At 53.4% G+C, this 20,380-nt stretch overlaps 3 protein-coding genes across 12 annotated transcripts; 2 read left to right on the top strand and 1 right to left on the bottom strand.

Annotated features, from left to right (window-relative positions):
* Positions 1–1,418: 1,418 nt before the first annotated feature.
* Positions 1,419–2,330, top strand: RNASE13 (ribonuclease A family member 13 (inactive)). Its single transcript, XM_061182334.1, has one exon. It carries the CDS (start codon positions 1,419–1,421, stop codon positions 1,878–1,880), a length of 462 nt encoding a protein of 153 aa, XP_061038317.1. The 3' UTR covers positions 1,881–2,330.
* A 1,096-nt stretch (positions 2,331–3,426) lies between these two features.
* TPPP2 (tubulin polymerization promoting protein family member 2) lies at positions 3,427–11,698 on the bottom strand. 4 transcript variants are annotated; one of them, XM_061180578.1, is made up of 4 exons: positions 11,619–11,698; positions 5,030–5,208; positions 4,627–4,780; positions 3,427–3,832 (listed from the first exon to the last, which is right to left on the bottom strand). In XM_061180578.1, exons 2-4 carry the CDS (start codon positions 5,200–5,202, stop codon positions 3,644–3,646), a joined length of 516 nt encoding a protein of 171 aa, XP_061036561.1. In that variant the 5' UTR covers positions 5,203–5,208; positions 11,619–11,698; the 3' UTR covers positions 3,427–3,643. The 4 variants fall into 4 exon arrangements, with proteins under 4 accessions (XP_061036561.1, XP_061036560.1, XP_061036562.1 ...); XM_061180577.1 differs by lacking the exon at positions 11,619–11,698 and adding an exon at positions 10,297–10,629; XM_061180579.1 differs by lacking the exon at positions 11,619–11,698 and adding an exon at positions 10,352–10,629.
* NDRG2 (NDRG family member 2) lies at positions 10,102–18,863 on the top strand. 7 transcript variants are annotated; one of them, XM_061180571.1, is made up of 17 exons: positions 10,149–10,204; positions 11,642–11,704; positions 11,841–11,907; positions 12,631–12,711; positions 13,485–13,590; positions 13,821–13,941; positions 14,124–14,186; positions 15,113–15,173; positions 15,376–15,462; positions 15,656–15,712; positions 15,888–15,991; positions 16,465–16,509; positions 16,820–16,871; positions 17,112–17,159; positions 17,414–17,449; positions 17,588–17,639; positions 17,870–18,863. In XM_061180571.1, exons 4-17 carry the CDS (start codon positions 12,637–12,639, stop codon positions 18,034–18,036), a joined length of 1,074 nt encoding a protein of 357 aa, XP_061036554.1. In that variant the 5' UTR covers positions 10,149–10,204; positions 11,642–11,704; positions 11,841–11,907; positions 12,631–12,636; the 3' UTR covers positions 18,037–18,863. The 7 variants fall into 7 exon arrangements, with proteins under 7 accessions (XP_061036552.1, XP_061036554.1, XP_061036558.1 ...); XM_061180574.1 differs by lacking the exon at positions 10,149–10,204 and adding an exon at positions 10,831–10,845; XM_061180569.1 differs by lacking the exon at positions 11,642–11,704 and having other exon boundaries at positions 10,102–10,204.
* Positions 18,864–20,380: the final 1,517 nt, after the last annotated feature.

Genomic DNA, 20,380 nt, shown 5'->3' with positions numbered 1-20,380 from the left:
GGGGCTGTGAACAAGGAACACCCATGCGTCTCTCTCATGCGCCCTCCACCCTTCCTGAACTACACACTGGCCTCGGGACACTCAGGCTTCTCTGTTCTGACTCCCTTCTCCCGCTCTCCAGGGAGACAATGGTAAGCTGTCCTAAGCCCACAACCTGGACAACAGGTGCGTGGAGGCAGGGCTGAGAGGCCTGTGGGCATCAAGGACGGTGGCTGGCAGGCTCTAGGGAGCTAGCTCTTTGGTTCTGATAAGGGGCAGGTGTTGATGAAAAAGAGTTAGGAGCCTGGCCCTTTCTTCCAACATGACAAACTACAGCAAGAGTCTGATCTGCTGGACACAGGCGGTCCACACCCCCTCAAGTCCAGGCTATGCTGTCTAATCCCACTTGACAAGTTTGAGGCTTCGGGGTCAGCATGCAGAGATTTCCAGGAGTGCTGTGACTCTGAGAGGGCCTGAGGTTACAGGTGAGAGTGTCCGTGTGATCACGATTGGAGTGAAGTTGATGGTGGGGATGGTGGGGGGGGTCCACACCGAGGTCTTTGATTCTCAGCCCAGCACTCAGGCGGGAGGCCCTTGCGTACCTGGCCTCCGGGGATCCAGTGAGTGGGATGAGAGAGCAGAAGACCCTCTGTTCTCTGAGGGTCAGGAATAAGCAGCACCTTGTTTCTCAGGAACATGACGGTGCTTTCCTTGTCACCTTTCCACAGGAGCATGGGCTATGAACCAGAGAAAACATCAAAGGAAACCCAAGAACTTCGGGACTTCTCGCAAGGAGGCTGGAACTAAGTGTTCTGATGACACCAGAGAGGAGGAGACCAGAAAGCAATGTCTCTTTCCTCCCCCTCATCCACCCCCCTCAGCACAGGGGCTCCTCAAACCCAGGGGACACTCCTTCCTCCCAGACTGGTCTTCATCCAGAAACCTTTCTAGCCTCTTCTTACCTTTGGGCTGTCCTTGGCCTCAGGAAGGAAGAATCCCACCCCTGCCCTGCTGCCCTCCAGCTCCTGTCCTTCCACTTCAGTCAGAGAAGTGTAGCTGAGCCTGTCCCTTCTGGACCCTCCGCATTTTTACCAGAAGGATTAACTGGGCCAGGGATAGAGGGGAAGCGTCTCTCACCCAAGGACCAGTTGGACCTCGTATTTCGTAAGTGTTACAGCTCCCGGACTGGGTGAGGCTGAGACCCTAAGGTAGACCAAGCTAGAGGTGGCTGACCAGATGGGTGACCTTGGGCAAATGTCTCCTCTCTCTGAGGCATGAGGACTTGGGCCGGATGATCTCTGAAGGACAGTCCGGCTTTGAGGGCATAGGGGAAGGCACATGGGGAAGGCTGGGGGCACACTGGAAGCTCTGGGAAGGGGCGGACAGCCACTCGAGACCCACCTCTGCTTCCAACCACCTTAACTCTGCCAGCAGGAAGAATGGCACCACCTGTGGTCCAGCTCCTGTTCCTCCAGCTTGTTCTAGAGCCAGCTTTGGTCGAAAACATCCAGCTACAGCTTGCCATCAAGAACTTCCGTACCTTACATATCGACTATCCCAAGGTTAACTACGCAAAGGGTTTCCGGGGCTACTGTAATGGTCTGATGTCCTATGTACGGGGCAGACAACAAACCTGGTATTGCCCAAAGATCCATTATGTCTTACATGCCCCGTGGACAGCCATCAAGAAGTTCTGCAAGTACAGTGAGAGCTTCTGTGAGAATTACAATGAATATTGTACAGTCACCCAGGACTCCTTCCCCCTCACAATCTGCTCCCTGAGCTCCAAGCAGCCATCCACCAGCTGCCACTACACCAGCACCCTAACCAACCAAAGGCTCTATCTGCTCTGCTCCCAAAAGTATGATGCTGAACCGATAGATATCATTGGCCTCTACTAGGGATGGGAGGTGCTAAGTCTGAACTAGCCCCCCTACTGCCGCTACGGACCAGCCTGTCCCCACTCCTGAAGCTCTGATCCCTGGTACAAGGCTTCCTTCCTGGCTTCAAAGGTAGGCAGGATCCCCTCCCAAGAGACCAGGGAGATAGGAAATATGTCCAGAGCTTTGGTCACCATGCAAAGTTGTACTGTCTTCTAGGCGCTTTCTAACTTGTTTATCTCCCCGCATCACTCCTGCCACCATCTTCCCTCTCCCACAGACAGTTTCACCCACCCAAGAAGCTGACTGTGTCCAGTTGGCAGTGACTGTTCATCTACTGGGCCAGATCCTGTATCGTGGCTGGAGGCCAGAGCCTCAGCTCACACCATGGTACCAGTTCCGAGTCTCAAACCCCCATCCCTGCCACCCTTCCCTTTTCAGTCTTCCCCATTTCCCTTATGATTCCCTCTACTCACTCACTCACATGGTAGGTATCTCTAGCTATAGGGACCTCCCTGAGAGTCTTAGACTCATAGTAGCTTCATTTCTCAAGGCCATACCCCCTCCCCCAAGCTCTCAGTCTGCTCCTCTCTATGGAATCACTGATTTCCTCTTCATGTAACCTGTCCTTTCCATCCTCCTTCCACCATGGAGCCCAGTGCAGTCTCTCCCCTACACACCCAACCTCTTTAGTCACCCTTTATTCTTCTCTGACCTCTTTTCCTTCCATCCATCTCAGCTTGGCTCACTGGAGTTCCAAGTTATCTTCTCTGACCTATTCCCCCCAGATTCCTGCATCCTTTTACTTCCCAACCTCCTCCTAACATCCCCCAAACTCCAGAATCTGCCTCTGACAAGGCAGGGGTGAAGTGGGCTCAGCTGTAGTCACAGAAGGTTTTAAAACCATATCTGAATTATGTAAGATATAACCATTGGATGAAACTGGGTGAAGGGTACATGGGACCTCTCTGTACTTTTTGCATCTGCCTGTGAATCACTGCAAAATAAAAAGATTAAAAAACACATCTGAATTAGTTCTGATTTCATTCCTTTTTCCTCAGTGCACCAGAACTCCTACTCTCAGAGTCCTGGAGGCCACGCACCTCTGGCCATCTTCCTGGGCTACCCTTGGCAGTCAGTAGGATCTTCCATGCCATGTCTACCATGATGGAGGTGGGGTGGGGTAAAACTCAGTTCCAGGCTGGGTGTTGAAAATGGATTCTCCCTCCCCGTCAGCTCTAGAATAAACTCATAACAGCAGTTAGGCTAAGTAGATCTTTGGCCCACCCTCTCTGGTTTCTATTTCTCCCCAACAAAACATGGATTGCAACAGATGAGGAAGGTGGAGGGACCGGGAAGGGTCTAGTTGCTAATATCTGGGTCCTACTAGCTCAAGTCAGGAATTTCTATTCCCCTTTGGCAGGTCGAAGGGGATGGATATCAGTATTATGTGAACACAAGTAGCAAATACTTCTGCCTCCACATCTAGCTTCTCTCTTATCTCCAAATATATTCCTCAGCCGTGTTCTTAGAAGCAGCTGTTGAAGGCGTTGCTACCTAATGGCGGGGAGGCCAAGTAGAGTAAAGGGTGTGGTGCTGAGAACCCCCATCCTTGGGTTTCTCGGCTCCTCTCTCTGTCTCTGCACCAAGGGGCCCCTCTTCCCTCACCCTGGTGGAAGACAGAGCCCATGAGCTGCTGCACACACAGATATTTATTGGCCCCCAAGCTCCCCGGTGTTAAAGATGCAGGGTCGAGGGCCGGCAGGCTAAGGTGAGGCTACTCCCTAGTTGCTGCCCTTCTTATCATAGGTGCCAGCACCCTTGTAGCCACTCACGTAGCCTGAGTTGTCAGTCATGTCCTCCCGTCCCGCGATGCCTTTGCCCTTGCCACTCTGGTCAAAGCGCTCCTTGTGGGTGCCCGTGTACTTGCTGGTGTCCGTCAGCCGGCTCACCCCTCCCACCGTCGTTGCTTTCTGCAAGCCAGAGGATGAGGCGTCTGAGCCCTCTCCCTTCCCCTCCACCGTCACGCCCCTTCTCTAGACATGGCCTTCTAGTAGTTCGACTAGTTCTCAGAGCTCTTGTTCAACCCTTGGCACGGTGCTGCCTGCTTAGGGCCCAGGTGCAGCTGTAGGCAGGAACTATAATAAGAACCATCCACTTGCGAGGAAGAAATCTGGTGTATGGGAATGAGGGGGGGGTGTGTGTGTGGATTTTTCTGCTTCCAGAGGAGCTATTTTGACTAGGCTGCAGCCAGAGGACTTCAACCCCAGACCTAAAACACAAAGTCTGTCCTGTTGGGAAGGCCCTATTTGAAACCTAGAATAGGAAGAGCTTTTAGTAGAGAGGGGACAAGTAGGGAACAGAGGGCGGGTGAGAGGGAGGAAGTCAGATATTTCACCTTACATAAGAGCAGGAAGAGGAGTGAGGCTCAGGTACCAAGTCGTCCACACTCAGTGTCCCCCAGAAGCCAGCAGGCCCTAGTTGCCTGGCCCAGATCCTGGACGCTTGGGAATGAGTCTAAGTTTTACTATTAACATAGCTGTGGACCTTGGGTAAGTCATTTCCTCTCACAGTTTCCTCACCTATGTAATGACTCGATGATCTCTAAAGTCTGTTTCAATACCAACAGTGCCCAGAGGCCTCCGCCCTGTCTCTCTGCAGTGCTGCTATTGGCAGGGGTTAGGGACATCGGCATGGAGGAAGGGACACAGGAGCAGCAGGGACTCAGGGAAGTAGGGTCAGGGGTCAGGAATGAAGACTCACTCACAGTAACACCGGTGGTAGCTGGGTCCTTGCCCTCCATGAGTCTATAAATGTTCTCCAGGGCTTCATCTGGGCTTTTCCCCTTGAACTGCTTCTGGCCCAGTTCTTTCATTGCTTCCTGGAACTGTTGGAAAGTGATGGTTCGGGCATTCTTGGCCCTGATCAGTCAGACAGAAATCCAGGAACTCAGGAACATGAACTCATCACCTTCCAAGGTCCAACCCTCCCCTTACTCAGACAGGGCCTCTACACACTGAGTGCCTTGACGACAGGGACTAGCACAGTGCCAGGCACCCAGTAGGTGCTCAGGAGACACATTACAAATGTTCCACCACAGAAACCCTCCCACATCCCACCGCCTTGTTAGTTCTGCTCACCACCCCCCGCTCCCGTCTCTGGTCCCTTACTTGACTTTGCTGAACACGATGTCCACGTCAGTGGAGGTGACCGTCTTGTTATCTATGATGCCACAGTCTTTGCACAGCTTGGAGAAGTTCTTGTTGTTCATTTCAGTGCCACTGCTTGACGATTCTCCAAAGACAGCAAACCGCTGGAATGTTCTTTCTGCTTCTGATGCCATGGTCAACTGGAGGTGGGGGAGGACAGTATGGGGGGAGACTCGCGGGTGAGGGAGGAGGGGAAGGGAGGATTGAGGAGTAATAATGATGAAGGTTAAAGTAAAATCAGAATCAGCAACAGGAACAAACCCCGTTTTCCCTCTCCCTCTCTCCCCCCTTCCCTCTGATTCCCATCTGACCTACTGTTCCCAGTACGAGGGATACTAGTGTGGATCCTATATACTGAATAATCACCACCACCACCCACTGCCCCATCACTTCTGTGTACCTGAGAGTACCCAGATGGTGTCTGACCCTTCCCAGCCTTTGAAAGTAAGTGTGTGCAGATCTGTGGGAGCCAGCTGGCTGGTGAGACTGTGTGGCAGTGGGAAGACTGGGGAGAAGACGGAAGCTTCTATGACCTCAGCAGTGTTTATGTGACATCATTTTCAGCCCTTGTTACAGCCCTAATCTTTGGGGGTGGGGTTCTTAGGTCCCTACCTTGCATGCTGCTTTGAGCATGTTGCCAACCTCCTGATCTCTGCAGGTGATCAAGCTTCCCTCATGGTTTCAGCCCTGCTTGACCCAGTCCTCTGGGTCTTGATCAAATTGCCTTATGCTCTGTCCCTCAACAAAAGCTGAGGAGAGGGCTTCCCTGGTGGCGCAGTGGTTAAGAATCTGCCTGCCAATGCAGGGGACACGGGTTCGAGCCCTGGTCTGGGAAGATCCCACATGCCGCGGAGCAACTAGGCCCGTGAGCCACAATTACTGAGCCTGCGCGTCTGGAGCCTGTGCTCCGCAACAAGAGGGGCCGCAATAGTGAGAGGCCCGCGCACCGTGATGAAGAGTGGCCCCCACTTGCCGCAACTAGAGAAAGCCCTCGCACAGAAACGAAGACCTAACACAGCCATAAATAAATAAATAAATAAATAAAATTAAAAAGAAAAAAAAGCTGAGGAGAGCTCAGGGAAGGAGTTAATGGAAACAGGTTGACATCAGTCCAACATTGTCCTTTTTTCTAGTCTCCAGGCCCAGGTTCATGACCAACATGGAGAATCCCACTGGCTTTGGCAGACCAGGTGTAACAGGAGCTTTAAATGGCTTCCAAAGTTGGGCCCCATGTGGAAAGAGCATGGGCCTTGGAGGGTCACACATCTGGGTGGGTCAGGGTGAGGTTGAGCCTCAGACTCTAGATAATTTTCTGTGCAGGTCAAGGATGTTCTTTTTTTGTTTGTTTGTTTGTTTGTTGTTTTGGGCTGTGCCGCGTGGCTTGTGGGAACTTAGTTCCCCGACCAGGGATTGAACCTGGCCCCAGCAGTGAAGGCACTGAGTAACCACTGGACCGCCAGGGAATTCCACCCCCCCCGCCCCTTTTTTTTAAAGTAATGCTATAATTTTATTCAGTTTTTTCTAAATGTGTTGTTTTTTCTTTCAGAAGGGGTTTCTCTTTGGCCTTTTCTCTGGCTGGAAACCATACAGATGAATGAACTTCAGGGCCCCTAAAAGAGAGCAGCTAGGTTGGTGACTTCCCTCTCCTTCCCATCTAATCAGTCACCAATTCCTATAATTTCCCTTGTCTTACAAATCCACTCCTTTCTTTCCATTGCTATTACTCCCACACTTTATTCAAGTCCCTGTCATCTCATATCTAGTTGATTATCCTGACTTCTAAATGACCTCTTTCCTAAGTCAAATGCTTCACCCCTATCCACCCCATAATCCATCTCTTTTAAACCCCCCATCAGATTAATTTTCACAGAACAATTATTTATCCATTGCTCCTACTCAAGAACACTCTATGGATCTTCAAACCTTTCTGAAATGCCAAACCTTTTTGCCTGTCATTCAAGGACCTTCACACTTGGCTCCAATCTACCTTACCAGATTTCAGTCTTAGATAAGTCATCTACTAGCTGAGTGGCCTTGGGCAAGTCACTGAACATCTCTGAGCTTTAATTTCTTCATCTGTATAGTGAGGACAATAGTACTTACCTTACATAGTATTAGGGGACAATATATGGGAATTACCTTGCACATAGTAGCTACTATTCAATTCATCAAAGTAACTTGTGTATTTCTGTCCCAAAACTTTCCTTCATGATCTCTCTCTGCCTGGATAGAATGCCCCTCCTCACCACTCAAGTACTCCATTGTTGTACTCTTCATAGGGTTTACCCTAGGAACAAAACCCTTTTCCTGGGACTTCCCTGGTGGCACAGCGGTTAAGAATCTGCTTGCCATTGCAGGGGACACAGGTTCGAGCCCTGGTCTGGGAAAATCCCTCATGCCACAGAGCAGCTAAGCCCTTGCGCCACAACTACCGAGCCTGTGCTCTGGTGCCCGTAAGCCACAACTATTGAGCTCGCGAGCCACAACTACTGAAGCCCGCACGCCTAGAGCCCGTGCTCCGCAACAAGAGAAGCCACCACAATGATAAGCCCGCGCACCGCAAGAAAGAGTAGCCCCCACTCGCCACAACTAGAGAAAGCCCGTGCGCAGCAACAAAGACCCAACGCAGCCAAAAATAAATTCATAAAAAAAGCCCAAAATGAAACAGCTTGAGCACTAGTTGCTTTAAAAGAAAACCAACCCTTTTCCGCCTCTGAATTATACTAAGATAATGGTTCCTAGCCTGTGGGCTGCAGCCTCCTGGGGCAAGGGTTTCTGAGTTATTGCAAGGACCTCTGCAATCTGTATGTACACAGAAGACTGGTCGTTGAGTAAATAATAAGCTTTGCACGTGTAGGTGCATAGATGCATAGATGTTGTGATTATCAGAAGACTGAACAAATTTATTTGAAAGTATTGCTGAATTCACGGTTTGTCCCCATCAGGGGATTCTAAAACCATCATTTGGAAATGGAAATCTCTGATCTCCCATTTGAAAAGGGTGGGAAACTATTGCTATAGGACTTATTGTCTAAACAATTAATTTATATATACATCACTTCTTAATTTTTTCTATCTTTATACCTTCACTCAACTACTGGATCCTACGCTCTAGAGAGGGTATGACTAGATATCACACTTCTTTGAATTCCATCTATACAGTGGCTTGTATGGAGCAGGTACTTAAAACTGTGGCTTAGGGGCTTCCCTGGTGGCGCAGTGGTTAAGAATCTGCCTGCCAATGCAGGGGACACGGGTTCGAGCCCTGGTCTGGGAAGATCCCACATGCCGCGGAGCGACTAAGCCCATGAGCCACAACTACTGAGCCTGCGCGTCTGGAGCCTGTGCTCCGCAACAAGAGAGGCCACGATAGTGAGAGGCCCGCGCACCGCGATGAAGAGTGGCCCCCGCTCACCGCAACTGCCGCAACTGGAGAAAGCCCTCGCACAGAAACGAAGACCCAACACAGCCAAAAATAAATATAAATAAAAAAAACCCAAAAAACAAAAAACTGGCTTACTGGAAGGTATAGTTTGAAGCTGCTTCTGGCCCAAGAGAAGGAAATTAGAGACAGAAGGTATTCTTGTTGGGCCACTGACACTGGGCCAGGCTGAGACCTGCCCTGACAAGGAGGAACCCCATCTTAGATCAGAAGCAGCCTCATTACTGCCTGCGGCAGGCTGAGACCCCAAGCCTAGGAAGCAAACAGATCCCAGTGGAAATTTCCCAACTCCTGTCTGCCCTACGCCCCTGCGTCGGCCCCTTATCAGGTTCCCCCTGAGTCATCCTGACCCAGAGACGAATTTAGATGCTGGAACCTCCAGGTCCTTCCCTCCCCCACTCCAAGTAAGACTACTTTAGACACATCAGAGGAGGCTGCCGGCAGAAGCTCTCACCCTAGGCTCTCTTTCTCCCCCAGTTGCAGTCAGGCTGGGGAAATCTCTCTTCTGTCTTATGCATCTTTATCTACAGTCCCAATTCCAGCAGGCTTTTCCTTGTCCGGGAGAGTGTTAAAATGACATCAGAGGCGAGAGGGGACTAGGTGAGGAGCCAGGGTGCCCACCTGCTGTGCCAGTTTCTGGGTAAATAGTTATGAAGAGAGTGGGGGAAGGGAATGGAGGAAAACTTGGGTGCTCCAAATTGGGGGATCTAGGGAGATCCTTTAGATGTGGGGCTGCTGAAAGCTGGGCTTGATCCTGACCGGTTCTACTCTGGGTCACCTCCTCCCTCTTGGGCTCTCCTTTCCAATAGACCCTGCCAAGTGGGGATGAAAGGGGCATTGATGTTCCTTGGATGGGATTGGGTTGTGAGTGGTGAGGGTGGTGGTGGTGGGCAGTTCCCAGGCAGGAGGGGGCAGGCACTTTGGGGGTCTTGGGGGGGCAGTCTGAGCTGGTGTTGCAGTTGGCAGCTCCAGTTCCATTGGCCATTGTTCCCAACTGGCCTGGTGCCCAGCCCCCGAAATGGCAACTCGGGAGCCAGGCTGAAGGAGGATAGGGTGGGGACCTCAGCGGGGGAGGGGGCCTGGAAGGGGTGCAGGTGGGGAGAAATTCAGTCTGGTGTCCTTTTGTCTAAGACAACTTTGAATCCCTTTAGCCACATAACGATCCCTTTCTGGGTGGCTTTCCTCTTAGGGGCACAGGGAGGGTGCATGTAAGTGGGGGGAGGGCAGGGCGAGTGAGGGGTCCAGGACATCAAACCCACCCAGGCCCTGAGAGACGCAGCAGTGCCTGAGAAACCAGCGCCTGGGCAATGCGATTCTGCCGGGCCGAGCTGGCCTCACCGTCCTTCTCTGGGCCAGACTAGAAGGGGTTAGCACTGAAGCCACAGGGTCTCTTGTGTCCCAGCCCAGGACACTGCGTCCTCCCCAAGCCCCTACTCCACCTCCACAGAGTTAACTCCACCCCTGCGCCTGTTTACCCAAGAGTCAGAACCCCTGGGGGTCCCTGGCCCCTCCTCCGCCCCCCCTTGGGGCCTTGACCCAGGAGTCCCCGTTGGCCATCCTCTCCCCCCCCCCCCCGCGATCTCCCTCTATTTATAGCGGCCCCCGCAATCCCCGTCCCCCCTCCCCGCCTTGTTTTCCAACTCCTCAGGGAGCGGCCGGAGAGCAGGCGTCGGGACACTGCGGAGAGAGAGGAGGTACCAAGGGCCCTGGGAGCCCCGGGGCTGGAACTCCTGCGCCCTCGACGCTCCCACCTCCAGCCCCCACCGCCCAGTCCGCGCAGGCACACCTTCCCCTCCCAGCAGGCGAGACCCCCGCCTCCTCAGCAGCGATCCTCCCTTAACCTAGTACTCTGTTTCCGGGCGGGTGGAGTCAAATTCGTGGGATGCCAGCGCCCTGGATTCGCCTCCCTTTTATCCGTCCCCACCTCGAAGTCTGGGGGTGAAGTAAGGAGCCTGAGTGCGACAGGCAGAGCCAGGTCACGGGTAGGGGCAGTGCTGCGGGCGGGCGTGGGGATCCCCCGCGGGACTAAGGGATCCCCGCGTACCCCACAGCCGCCCCATTGCGGGTAGCCCGGGCCGGAGCCTGGAAGCACCCAGCAGTTTGTTTTCCTTAGAGCTCCCTTCGGGCCCCCAGCACAGCCCCTCCCAGAGCGGCAGGCAGGCTGGGGCGGGGAGAAGGGGGGCGTGTTTACAGGGGGTCTGGGGCGGATCTGCGGGGATCCGGCGGCCCGTGGGCGGGCGGGGGCGGGCCGGGGGCGGGTCTGTGGGGAGCCCGAGCCGGGGCGGGTCGGGGAGTCAAAGGCAAGTGAAGGTGGAAGCGGCCGCGGCGGCAGCAGGTAGGGGGAAGGGCGGGCGAGGGGCCGCGGGGCCTGGCTGGCGCCGGCGGGGCCGGGGTGGGGGCGGGGGGCGGTTTGATCCCGATCCCTCGGAGTTGACGGCTCGCGGGAAGGGACCCGCCGGGAGGGCCGCTGGGCCGCCGCGCACAAAGGCGGAGGCTCCGCGGGCTGCAGGGCGTGTTTGGGACGTGCGCGAGGTTGTGCCCGGGGTCCAGGGCGCTCCGCGCCAGCCGCGCGAGCGTGTCAGTCCCCACGCGGACGCGCAGCGAAGGGACTCGTAGGGACAGGTCCCGGGGGCTGGGCCCAGTCAGTCCCTTCTGTCCTACTCATCCCTTCCCAGCCGGCGCTCGGCCTTTGCAGGTCGTCGGGGCAGGCTGGGAAGAGATTGTGGGACCGCCCCTCACTCCCCGCTCCACCACCCCCCCTTCTCCACTCGCGGGACCCACACCGAGACTGGGTGGAGGGGAGAAGCGAAGGCACGAGGCTTAAAAAAAAAATTTTTTTTTTTAATAGTGGAGAGAAACAGTCGTGCTCTGCTACCCCGTCTCACTCGAGAGCTGTCAAAAATCTTGGGGATCCCCTAGTCCCCACTTGTAGTTTGCAAATGAGAAATTGAGGGCAAGAGTAGTGACAGGCTGAGCCAAGGTCGCACTGGTAGCAGCAGAACCCCGGACTAGAATCCAGAGGTTCTGACACAAGCCACGCTCTCTCCTCCACATCAGCACTTCCTTCTCTCCTCTCCCCGCCCCGCCCCCCACCGCCTGGACTGATACCTGCTCTCTGTGTTGCCCCGAAGACCACTCCAGCCTGTACTGATTCTACTTGAAGCCTAGAGAAGACTTGTTCACTGGACTCGGGGGTACAAATTGGGGAGGGTTAGTGACCTGGCAAGGGTTGGTGACCCAGGTAGTCCAGGTCTTGGCTTAGGCTTTCTGTCCCTAAAAGACCCAGGGTCTGTCTCCCATGTCATTCACCTCATTGCCTTGTTTTCTCAGACCCCAGAGCCAGGAGGAGTGAGAACCCTGACCCTTAACCCCACTGCATCCAGCCAATAGGAGCCCAGTAAGTGACCCCACCCCCGGGCTGGGGGCCCTTTACTGTGCTGGTCTGCACAGGTGCTCTGCTCCTCGCCCCGGTCTCAAAGATTGAATATATGCTAATTTATTCACAGTCAGGAGGAAGAGTCTTGAGAGGAAGGGAGGCACTGAGTCAGCTGGACACAGATGTCCCTTGTGCTTCTTTTCTTGTTTCCCCCTCCCCCTCTTGGTCATGTTACTCAGGTCATTTTTAGCCCCTTTCCCTTTGCGCTGCTGACCTTGGGGCTTTAGTTGAAGGTCACAGTCCACGGTGAACTCTCATTACCCATCCTTAGTATCTTTAGAGTACCCAGTCACTGAGCCACGAGTTTCACCCCCTACCTAACTAGGAGTGTGGGGTGGCCCCTAAATATAGCCTGGGACACCCGAGCTGCACTGCTGCCCCACCCTGGTATTTCCATCCAGGACAGGGGACAGGGGTCCGGAGGTGTGGGTGTTGAGGGGTGTTGGGGATGGCCAGGCTAAAAGGAAGTGGTGTCCTGAGCCCTCCTCCACAAGCCCTCCTCCCCCGCTGCCTGGATCTGGAGCTGGGGGCAGGAAAGGCCCTCTCTGTGTCCCGAAGTAGTCCTCAGCTCCTGGGGCCCTCTGCGCCCTATTGTCCAGGGCTGAGAGAGGAAGCCAGCTGTTCGAGGATGTGCGGGGGTATGGAGACAGCCTCCCCAGTCTCCGTGTTTCCTCACCCTGCCAGGCCACCATGGCGGAGCTGCAGGAGGTGCAGATCACGGAGGAGAAGCCGCTGCTGCCAGGGCAGACACCTGAGGTGGCCAAGGTTATCAGAGACCCTCTGACTCCCAGGCCCGAATTCCAGACCTTCAGGCAACCCCCTCACTCCTTACCTTCCCAAATTCATGATCTCCGTCTAACCACACCCCTGCTTTCTCCATGTCTACCCGCGTTTCTCTCCCCATACACCACAACTGAGAGTCCAGGCTTCTGTCCTGTAACTACGCTAACCTTCATCCTCTCCGTGTCTCTTTTTGTCAATCTCTTTCTGTCTTTGGTCTCTGTTGGTCTCTTTACCTACCTTTCTTTATCTGTATCTGTCTCTCCATCTGACTCTGCGTGGCTGTGTGTTTCCGTGTGTATCTGTCCGTGTGTGTCTTTCTCCAGGAGGCTGAGTTAGCTGCCCGAATCCTCCTGGACCAGGGACAGGTAACGGCTTGGGGCAGCCGCATGTGGGAGGAGGGGCTGTCCTCTCCCCAGGAAGGAAAGGGCCGCTACCTGGCTCTCTCTCCTCTCTGCTTCCTCTCCTTCTATTCCAGTCCTTTCCTGTCCCCATCTCTCTCCTTTCGTTCCTTCTCCTCCCTTCTCAGAGTTCCCTGATGCTCTGCGATCTTTCATTATTCTTTTCCACCCTCAAAATCATCTTGCAGTGTCATTTTTACCTAAACTGAATTCTTGCCGATCCTGTTTCTATTTTTTGGTTCCCGTCTCCTCTCTTTGCCCCTCTCCCCTCAACTCCTTGACTTCTGTGGAGATTCCTCTCCTGCCTCTTTTCCTCTTAGCCTAACTCCTACCTGATGGTGACCTGTTTTCCTGCAGACTCACTCTGTGGAGACACCTTATGGCTCCGTCACTTTTACTGTCTATGGCACCCCCAAACCCAAACGCCCAGCGATACTCACCTACCATGATGTGGGACTCAACTGTAAGGACCTTCACTTCCCCTCCCGTTTCTTTCTGGGAAGAGGCTGCGGGGAAGGGTAAAACCCCGGTCAGTGTGAGGGGAGGGGTCAGTATGGGAAGGGAGCCATGTGGCATGTCAAGGAAAAGTTCTCTCCTAGCCTGACTGTGGCATGAAAGAAAGAGGGTGGGTTCTGACTTGGGGACATTTTCCCTGTCTAATTCTACTGTTGGGGTGATGGGGATTCTCTTTAGATAAATCCTGCTTCAAGCCGCTGTTTCAGTTTGCGGATATGCAGGAAATCATTCAGAACTTCGTGCGGGTTCATGTGGATGCCCCTGGAATGGAAGAGGGGGCTCCCGTGTTCCCTTTGGGGTGAGAATTAGCTCCTTCCCTCCTCATCAGACTGTGAGGCACGTGGCAGGTATGGAGAAGATTGGACCGGGGAAGAAGGAAGGGAGGGCGAGTGGTGATTCTGGGAGAGGAAGAGTAGGACACTTGAGGTGGGGGCCGTAAGGGCAGGTTGCTGTTTTCCTCAACATTCCTTTCTTCCCCAGATATCAGTACCCATCTCTGGACCAGCTTGCGGACATGATCCCTTGCATCCTGCAGTACTTAAAGTGAGAGGCCTGGGGACCCCTCCAAGCCAGAGTTCTCTTTCCAGCACAAGGTGGCCCTTAGAACGCCTGTGTCCACGGCTCCTGGGCGAGTTCTGTCTGGACTAGAAGTATCCTCCCTTCTCCATGCTCCAATCTGATTGCCGAGAGGAAGTGGGTGGGTGTGGAAAACTGGCTTGAGTCAGCAAATTAGCCCTAAGGGATAGAGGAGAAGAAAAGTAAGCTGTGTGCCTGGCCCTGCCTCAGGCTGAGGAGGGGCTTCTCTGATCTGGAAGCTAAAGAAGAGGAGGGGGTGACACAGTCCCCGAGGAACCAGACAGACCTGTCTTTCCCTCCCACCCCCTCTGCCTCCTCCAGACACACACCTGGTGCCCTGGGCACCGTGTGTGTGAGGGGAGTGGGAGAAGGAAAAGAAAGCCGGGCAAGGCCTCCTTGATGCTCTGTCCTTGGCTTGGCTTTTCCTGGGCACCAGGGCCCTGGGCAGCTCTGGTTCACCCTTTGGCTCTCTTTCTCCCCATTCTTCCTGTTGTTCACTAAAGTTGTATCTTTTTTTTAACATCTTGCTTCAAGTTCCCTTCTTCCCAGTTCCTCTAGAGGAAGCAGGAACTAAAACAGAACAAGTTGAACTAGCTCCTGAAAGTTGAGAATGGACAAACAGCTACATAGGAAACAGTGTCTGGTTGGTTGGCGAACAGGTGTTTCTTTTCAAGACACTCACTCTCCCAGAGGGAGCTGGGGGAAGACTTCAGGGACTGATGCTGACCACCAGTGTCCATTTTTAGCTCCTTGGCACCTTCTTTTTCAGCATCCCCCAAAGGAAGGTCCCTTTCTGTCCTTTGTGCCCGTGGCCTTGGGAAGGAGGGTGAGGAGTTTGGAGAGTCAAAGTTTTGGACACCAGGACCCATTAGACCTACATTTCTCTTTCACAGTTTCTCCACAATAATTGGAGTCGGTGTTGGAGCTGGGGCCTACGTCCTGTCGCGATATGCCGTAAGAAATAAAAAACCCCAGACGAGGGAAAGGCAGGTCCAAGGCTCAGGCAGAGTATTGTTTACTAGTGTGTGCTTAGGGGGAGGACGTGGGTAAGAGGGTGGGGAGACAGGCCCTGTGGAGCCTGGGGTGGATGGAGCTCACTGGGGAGGGGGTAGGGCCATGTATGCCTCTGATTTCCGTTCCTTCTACTGCCCCTCAGCTTACCCACCCGGATACTGTTGAGGGTCTTGTCCTCATCAACATCGATCCCAATGCCAAGGGCTGGATGGATTGGGCAGCCCACAAGGTTTGGAGGGGCCTGTGTGCTGAGATCTAGGGCGGGCTTCCCCCGTATGGGTCCATTCAGGCTCTAACAACATAACTGATTGGCCTGTGAGCTTCAAGGAGGGAGGATGGAGCAGGAAAGAAGCCATGTCACTTTGCCTAGGTCTCTTCTCCACCTAATGTCCTGAGCTTTCTTACCTGCCCTTTCCATGTAGCTAACAGGCCTCACCTCTTCCATTCCGGAGATGATCCTTGGGCATCTTTTCAGCCAGGTAAGTGGTTGTGGAAGTTGGAAGAAGTAGAGGGGACCAGCAGAGACTGGAGTGCTTGGGGTTACTTCCTTACTTGGGATAGGATCTGGGGAGGGAAGAGGGCTTGCCTCTTCACATCCAGTAACTGTTGACTTCCCTTCCCAGCCCTAATTATTCTCCCTCTTCTTTCCTTCAGGAAGAGCTGTCTGGAAATTCTGAGTTGATACAAAAGTATAGAAATATCATTACACATGCCCCCAACCTGGAGAACATTGAACTGTACTGGAACAGCTACAACAAGTGAGTGGGCATGTAAGAGAAATGTAGAAGCAGTAACAGGGGTCATGGGAGGCACAGAGAAGGGGAGGGGAGACTGGGAAGTAGGCCGTGCAAGGCGGGCAGGATTCGGTGGTCAGCTGGGGGCAGCTGGGGCAGCTGCAGGACAGACCCAAGGGGGAGAATTATGAGGAGCCGGCCCCCTCTCTCCTGTTACTTCCTTAGATTTTTGGATTCCCAGAAGTTAGATGATCTCGTATCCTTGTGCCCTTCATCCCCTTCACTGCCCTCTGACCAGGGACCTTGGGCACAAATGACCATAGGGCTCATGCTTGAGGCCTGTCTGCCACCTTCTCCTTCAGTTCCCACCTGTAATCACCAATATTTGACTCTAATTTTGGGGAGGAAGATAACTTCCTCACGGGGGAGCTGGCTTATGTCTGGATGGATAGCACTACTTGCCTGAAATTCCTACTCTTCTTTTGCACCCTCTTTAGTCGCCGAGACCTGAACTTTGAGCGTGGAAGCGATATCACCCTCAAGTAAGACTTTAAGGGATAAAGCTTTGCCTCTCTCCCTGGATCTTCCCTGGATCTTGCCTCTCTCCCTGCCTCCATCCTTTAGAAGGAGAGTCTTTTGCCAGGGAATTTTCTTGTCACCTGCCCCCCCCCATCCTGTTTAGCAAATCACGACCCTCTAGGTCTTACCACTTTGAACCCTGTTAGTGGGGTCAGCAAGGTTCAGAAGGATGTTTCCTCTTTGGAGCCAACATCTTCCAGCTGCTCTTCTGGGAAAAGACGGGGGAGGGAGTGCCAGGGGCTCACCGCCTACTCCCCGACACTATGCCTCTAGGTGCCCTGTGATGCTGGTGGTAGGAGACCAAGCACCCCATGAAGATGCAGTGGTCAGTAGGGAATCTTGGGGTGGGTGAGGGAGGGTGGCAGTCAGAGGGCTGTCTTGCCAAGAGGCAAGCTCTGTTTGGGACAGGGAGAGCAACTTTGGGGCATAAGAATTTGATTCCTGGTAAGAAGGAAATGGGTAGGGGGCTGATAAGAAAGAAACTGGGTCTGGGTCCCTGGGTCCCTCGGTTGCGAGGGGCCACAGGGAGTGTGACCTCATTCATTCAGCCTCTTCCTTACTCCAGGTGGAATGTAACTCGAAACTGGACCCCACCCAGACTTCTTTCCTCAAGGTCAGTGACCGTACCCCGCGCCCAGCCTGACTCCTGGCCCCCTGTCCAGAGCCATAGCTCCTCTCTAGATTCAGCTGCTAGGCTTCCAGGGTCCTCCATGGGAGCAAGTGGGTGGGTGGATTAAAAAAAACAAAACAAAACACCCTAAAGGCCTGGAGTGGGGAACCTGGGGAAGAGAGACCCTCTTCTACCTCTCGGCATGGCTTTTTATTTATGTGTGTATCATTTTTTCTGGATGGCTCTCTCCTGAACAGATGGCTGACTCTGGAGGTCAGCCCCAGCTGACTCAGGTGAGTACCCCTGCCATCTGTGGAGTGGGATATTAGTGGCCCTGAACTATACCCTTCGCTAACGTGCCACGGCCGTGAGCTCTAGCTCAGCTTCTAACCTCCCCTCGCTGTCTCCCTCTCCTCGTTTTACCGTTACAGCCAGGCAAGCTGACCGAGGCCTTCAAGTACTTCCTGCAAGGCATGGGCTACAGTGAGTATGTGGGTCAGAGGCTGTCATGAGGACAGGGGGTGTTGGCACAGGAGGAGGGAGGGGCACTGAGGGGAGCAACCCTTTCAGGCTAATTCCTGGATTTACCACCATCTGCCGAATCAAGCTCATTGACCCCCGGGCCCCATCTGTAACTCTCGTCTCCAGCCAAGCATCCCAGCCTCTCTTCCCCTCTCCTCTCTGACTGCCTGCTTCTCCTTCTGTCTCCACAGTGGCCTCGTCCTGCATGACTCGCCTGTCCCGGTCTCGCACCGCCTCCCTGACCAGTGCCGCATCCCTGGATGGCAACCGATCCCGCTCTCGCACCCTGTCCCAGAGCAGCGAGTCTGGGCATCTCCCTTCAGGGCCCCCAGGGCACACCATGGAGGTCTCCTGTTGAATGACCCTTGTTGCCCTGGTGTGGGACCCAGCCCTCATCTCCCCCAGCACTAACCTGGGAGGTGCGTAGGGCACTGGGCCAGAGTGAGCAAGGGAAGCGGGGCAGATCGTGTGCGGAGAGGAACTTGATCTTTGATTGCTACCCTAACCTTGACCTCTAACCTGTGATTCCCCTCAGCTCCTGGGAGAGATGTCCTAATATCTCTTAGGGACGCAGACCCCTAAATGACCCCCCTCCTTCATCATGGTGTTAAGGCAGAGAAGGCACGTATCCCCCCTCCCCACTCTGGGTGTCTGTAGCTAAGGGATAAGAGGTTGTTGTAGTTGTCCGTGGCGCCTCCTCCGGATTCTGCCTCCTTACGCCATATTGCAAGAGTCGGGGGCTCGGGGCTGGGGCACCACACTCACCAAAGCTGATATGGCTTCTCATGAACCCTTCAGACTGCTGAAGGGTATGGGCCTAAATGAATGTGTGTCGGGAGAACTGCTGGTGGGTTGGTGGTCCTCAGGATGTGACAGAAACATTCAGTGTGGAAATGGAAGCTGGAATGGGAAGTGGTGGGCAGTGAACAAGTGTGACAGAAGGATTGGAGCTGGGCAATAGGAAGGGGGCTGGGGCCATTGGCTGCTCTAACTTTGGTAGCTGTCTAGACAGTGTGTGTCTAGAGTGGGAGGGGGGAGGGAGCCAAGCTGGGCAGGGCTGCTTGGGGCTTGGCATCGCGGTGGGAAGGGCTGCCTTGGGGCTCTGACCACAGTGCGTTATGTGTGGGGGGCGCCCTCCTGTCTCCCACAACTTCTGCTGTAACAATAAACTGTAGAGGAATCTGAGTTCCATTATTCTTCTTTGTCTGAGTATGCCTGCCTCATGCCCCTTTCCTGCCCTCTCCCTGCCCAGCTCTCACATTCTCTTCTCAAAGTGACAAAAACCATGGGAGAGGGCTTATATAGCATAGACACGCCACAAAATGTGACCTCATAGTTCCTGGTCCCTATTCCAATAGAATGGTATTGTCCTCGATATTGATAGTATTTTCAAGTTTGGGGTGGATACTTAGGACACTTCATATCTGTGGAATGGACCATTGAGAAATGCCATAGGATTTCAGAGACGTCACCAACATCGTGATCTTAAAGAAGGAAGCGTAGAAAGCTGACTGAAGTGATCAAGGACATCTTGTGACTCATTTTCTGGCAGGATCCTCCCTAGGGTCACATAGATTCTATTTTAGATGGTTCAATACAATCAGTAGACCAGGCCTCATGCAGTTGCTAGAGGGGTTGGGTTGCTCATAGTTGATCCCAATAGGAAGACTCCTTCAGGAGAGTCACAGCAAAAAAGACTTCCTCTCAGAAATCTCTCCTTTGAATCAGGGAGTTAATTAGACTATGTTTGTGATTCTCTGAGAAGCTTTTCAAGTATGAACAATCATCAAGAGGACTTCAGATATTTTGTGGCTGATGCAGGCTGATTCTTGGGCTCTTGGGGCACAAGAAGTAAAAATGAGGGCTTCCCTTGTGGTGCAGTGGTTAAGAATCCGCCTGCCAATGCAGGGGACACGGGTTTGAGCCTTGGTCCGGGAAGATCCCACATGCCGCGGAGCAACTAAGCCCGTGCGCCACAACTACTGAGCCCGCGCTCTAGAGCCCGTGAACCACAACTACTGAGCCCACGTGCCACAACTACTGAAGCCCGCGTGCCTAGAGCCCGTGCTCCGCAACAAGAGAAGCCACCGCAATGAGAAGCCTGTGCACCACAACGAAGAGTAGCCCCCGCTCAGCGCAACTAGAGAAAGCCCGTGCACAGCAATGAACACCCAACACAGCCAAAAATAAATAAAAATGAAGATAAACTTAAAAAAATAATAATAAAGAAGTAAAAATGAGAAGGAACCGTATAGCATTATTGGCAAGAGGATTGTGGATAGACTATTACAAGGTCATTTGCCAGATTACCTTATAGAAACCCCACAGGCAATTACGGTTTCCTCAGTGGAACTGAGCTGAGGACTAATGCAGCTTGGTGTCTGGTGCCAACACACTGGCATAAAAGTGGAGCATGGAATATGTTCTTGAATCTTGAGCTTTTCCTCACTCTCTCACAGGACCAAGTCTATTTTAAATACAGTAGGTCAGGACCAGAAGGGGGCAGTACTAGGTGACCAGTAGAGTTATACAAGTTATACAGCTAGTTATTGATGGTGAGGGTGTTGGCTAACCACACACAGGGCAGGCAGCAAGCAGTGCTTAAATGCCACACTAAAGAAAAGAAACAGCATAATTGGAGTCAGTGGACCAACCAGCTCCTAGATAAACATGAGGGAAAGGCAGAGAACTCACAGCCTTGA

The sequence above is a fragment of the Eubalaena glacialis genome, chromosome 2 (assembly GCF_028564815.1).
Source record: "Eubalaena glacialis isolate mEubGla1 chromosome 2, mEubGla1.1.hap2.+ XY, whole genome shotgun sequence".
Classification (NCBI taxonomy): domain Eukaryota; kingdom Metazoa; phylum Chordata; class Mammalia; order Artiodactyla; family Balaenidae; genus Eubalaena; species Eubalaena glacialis.
Note: the sequence above shows the minus strand (reverse complement) of the source record. Positions and strands in the feature narration are given on the sequence as shown.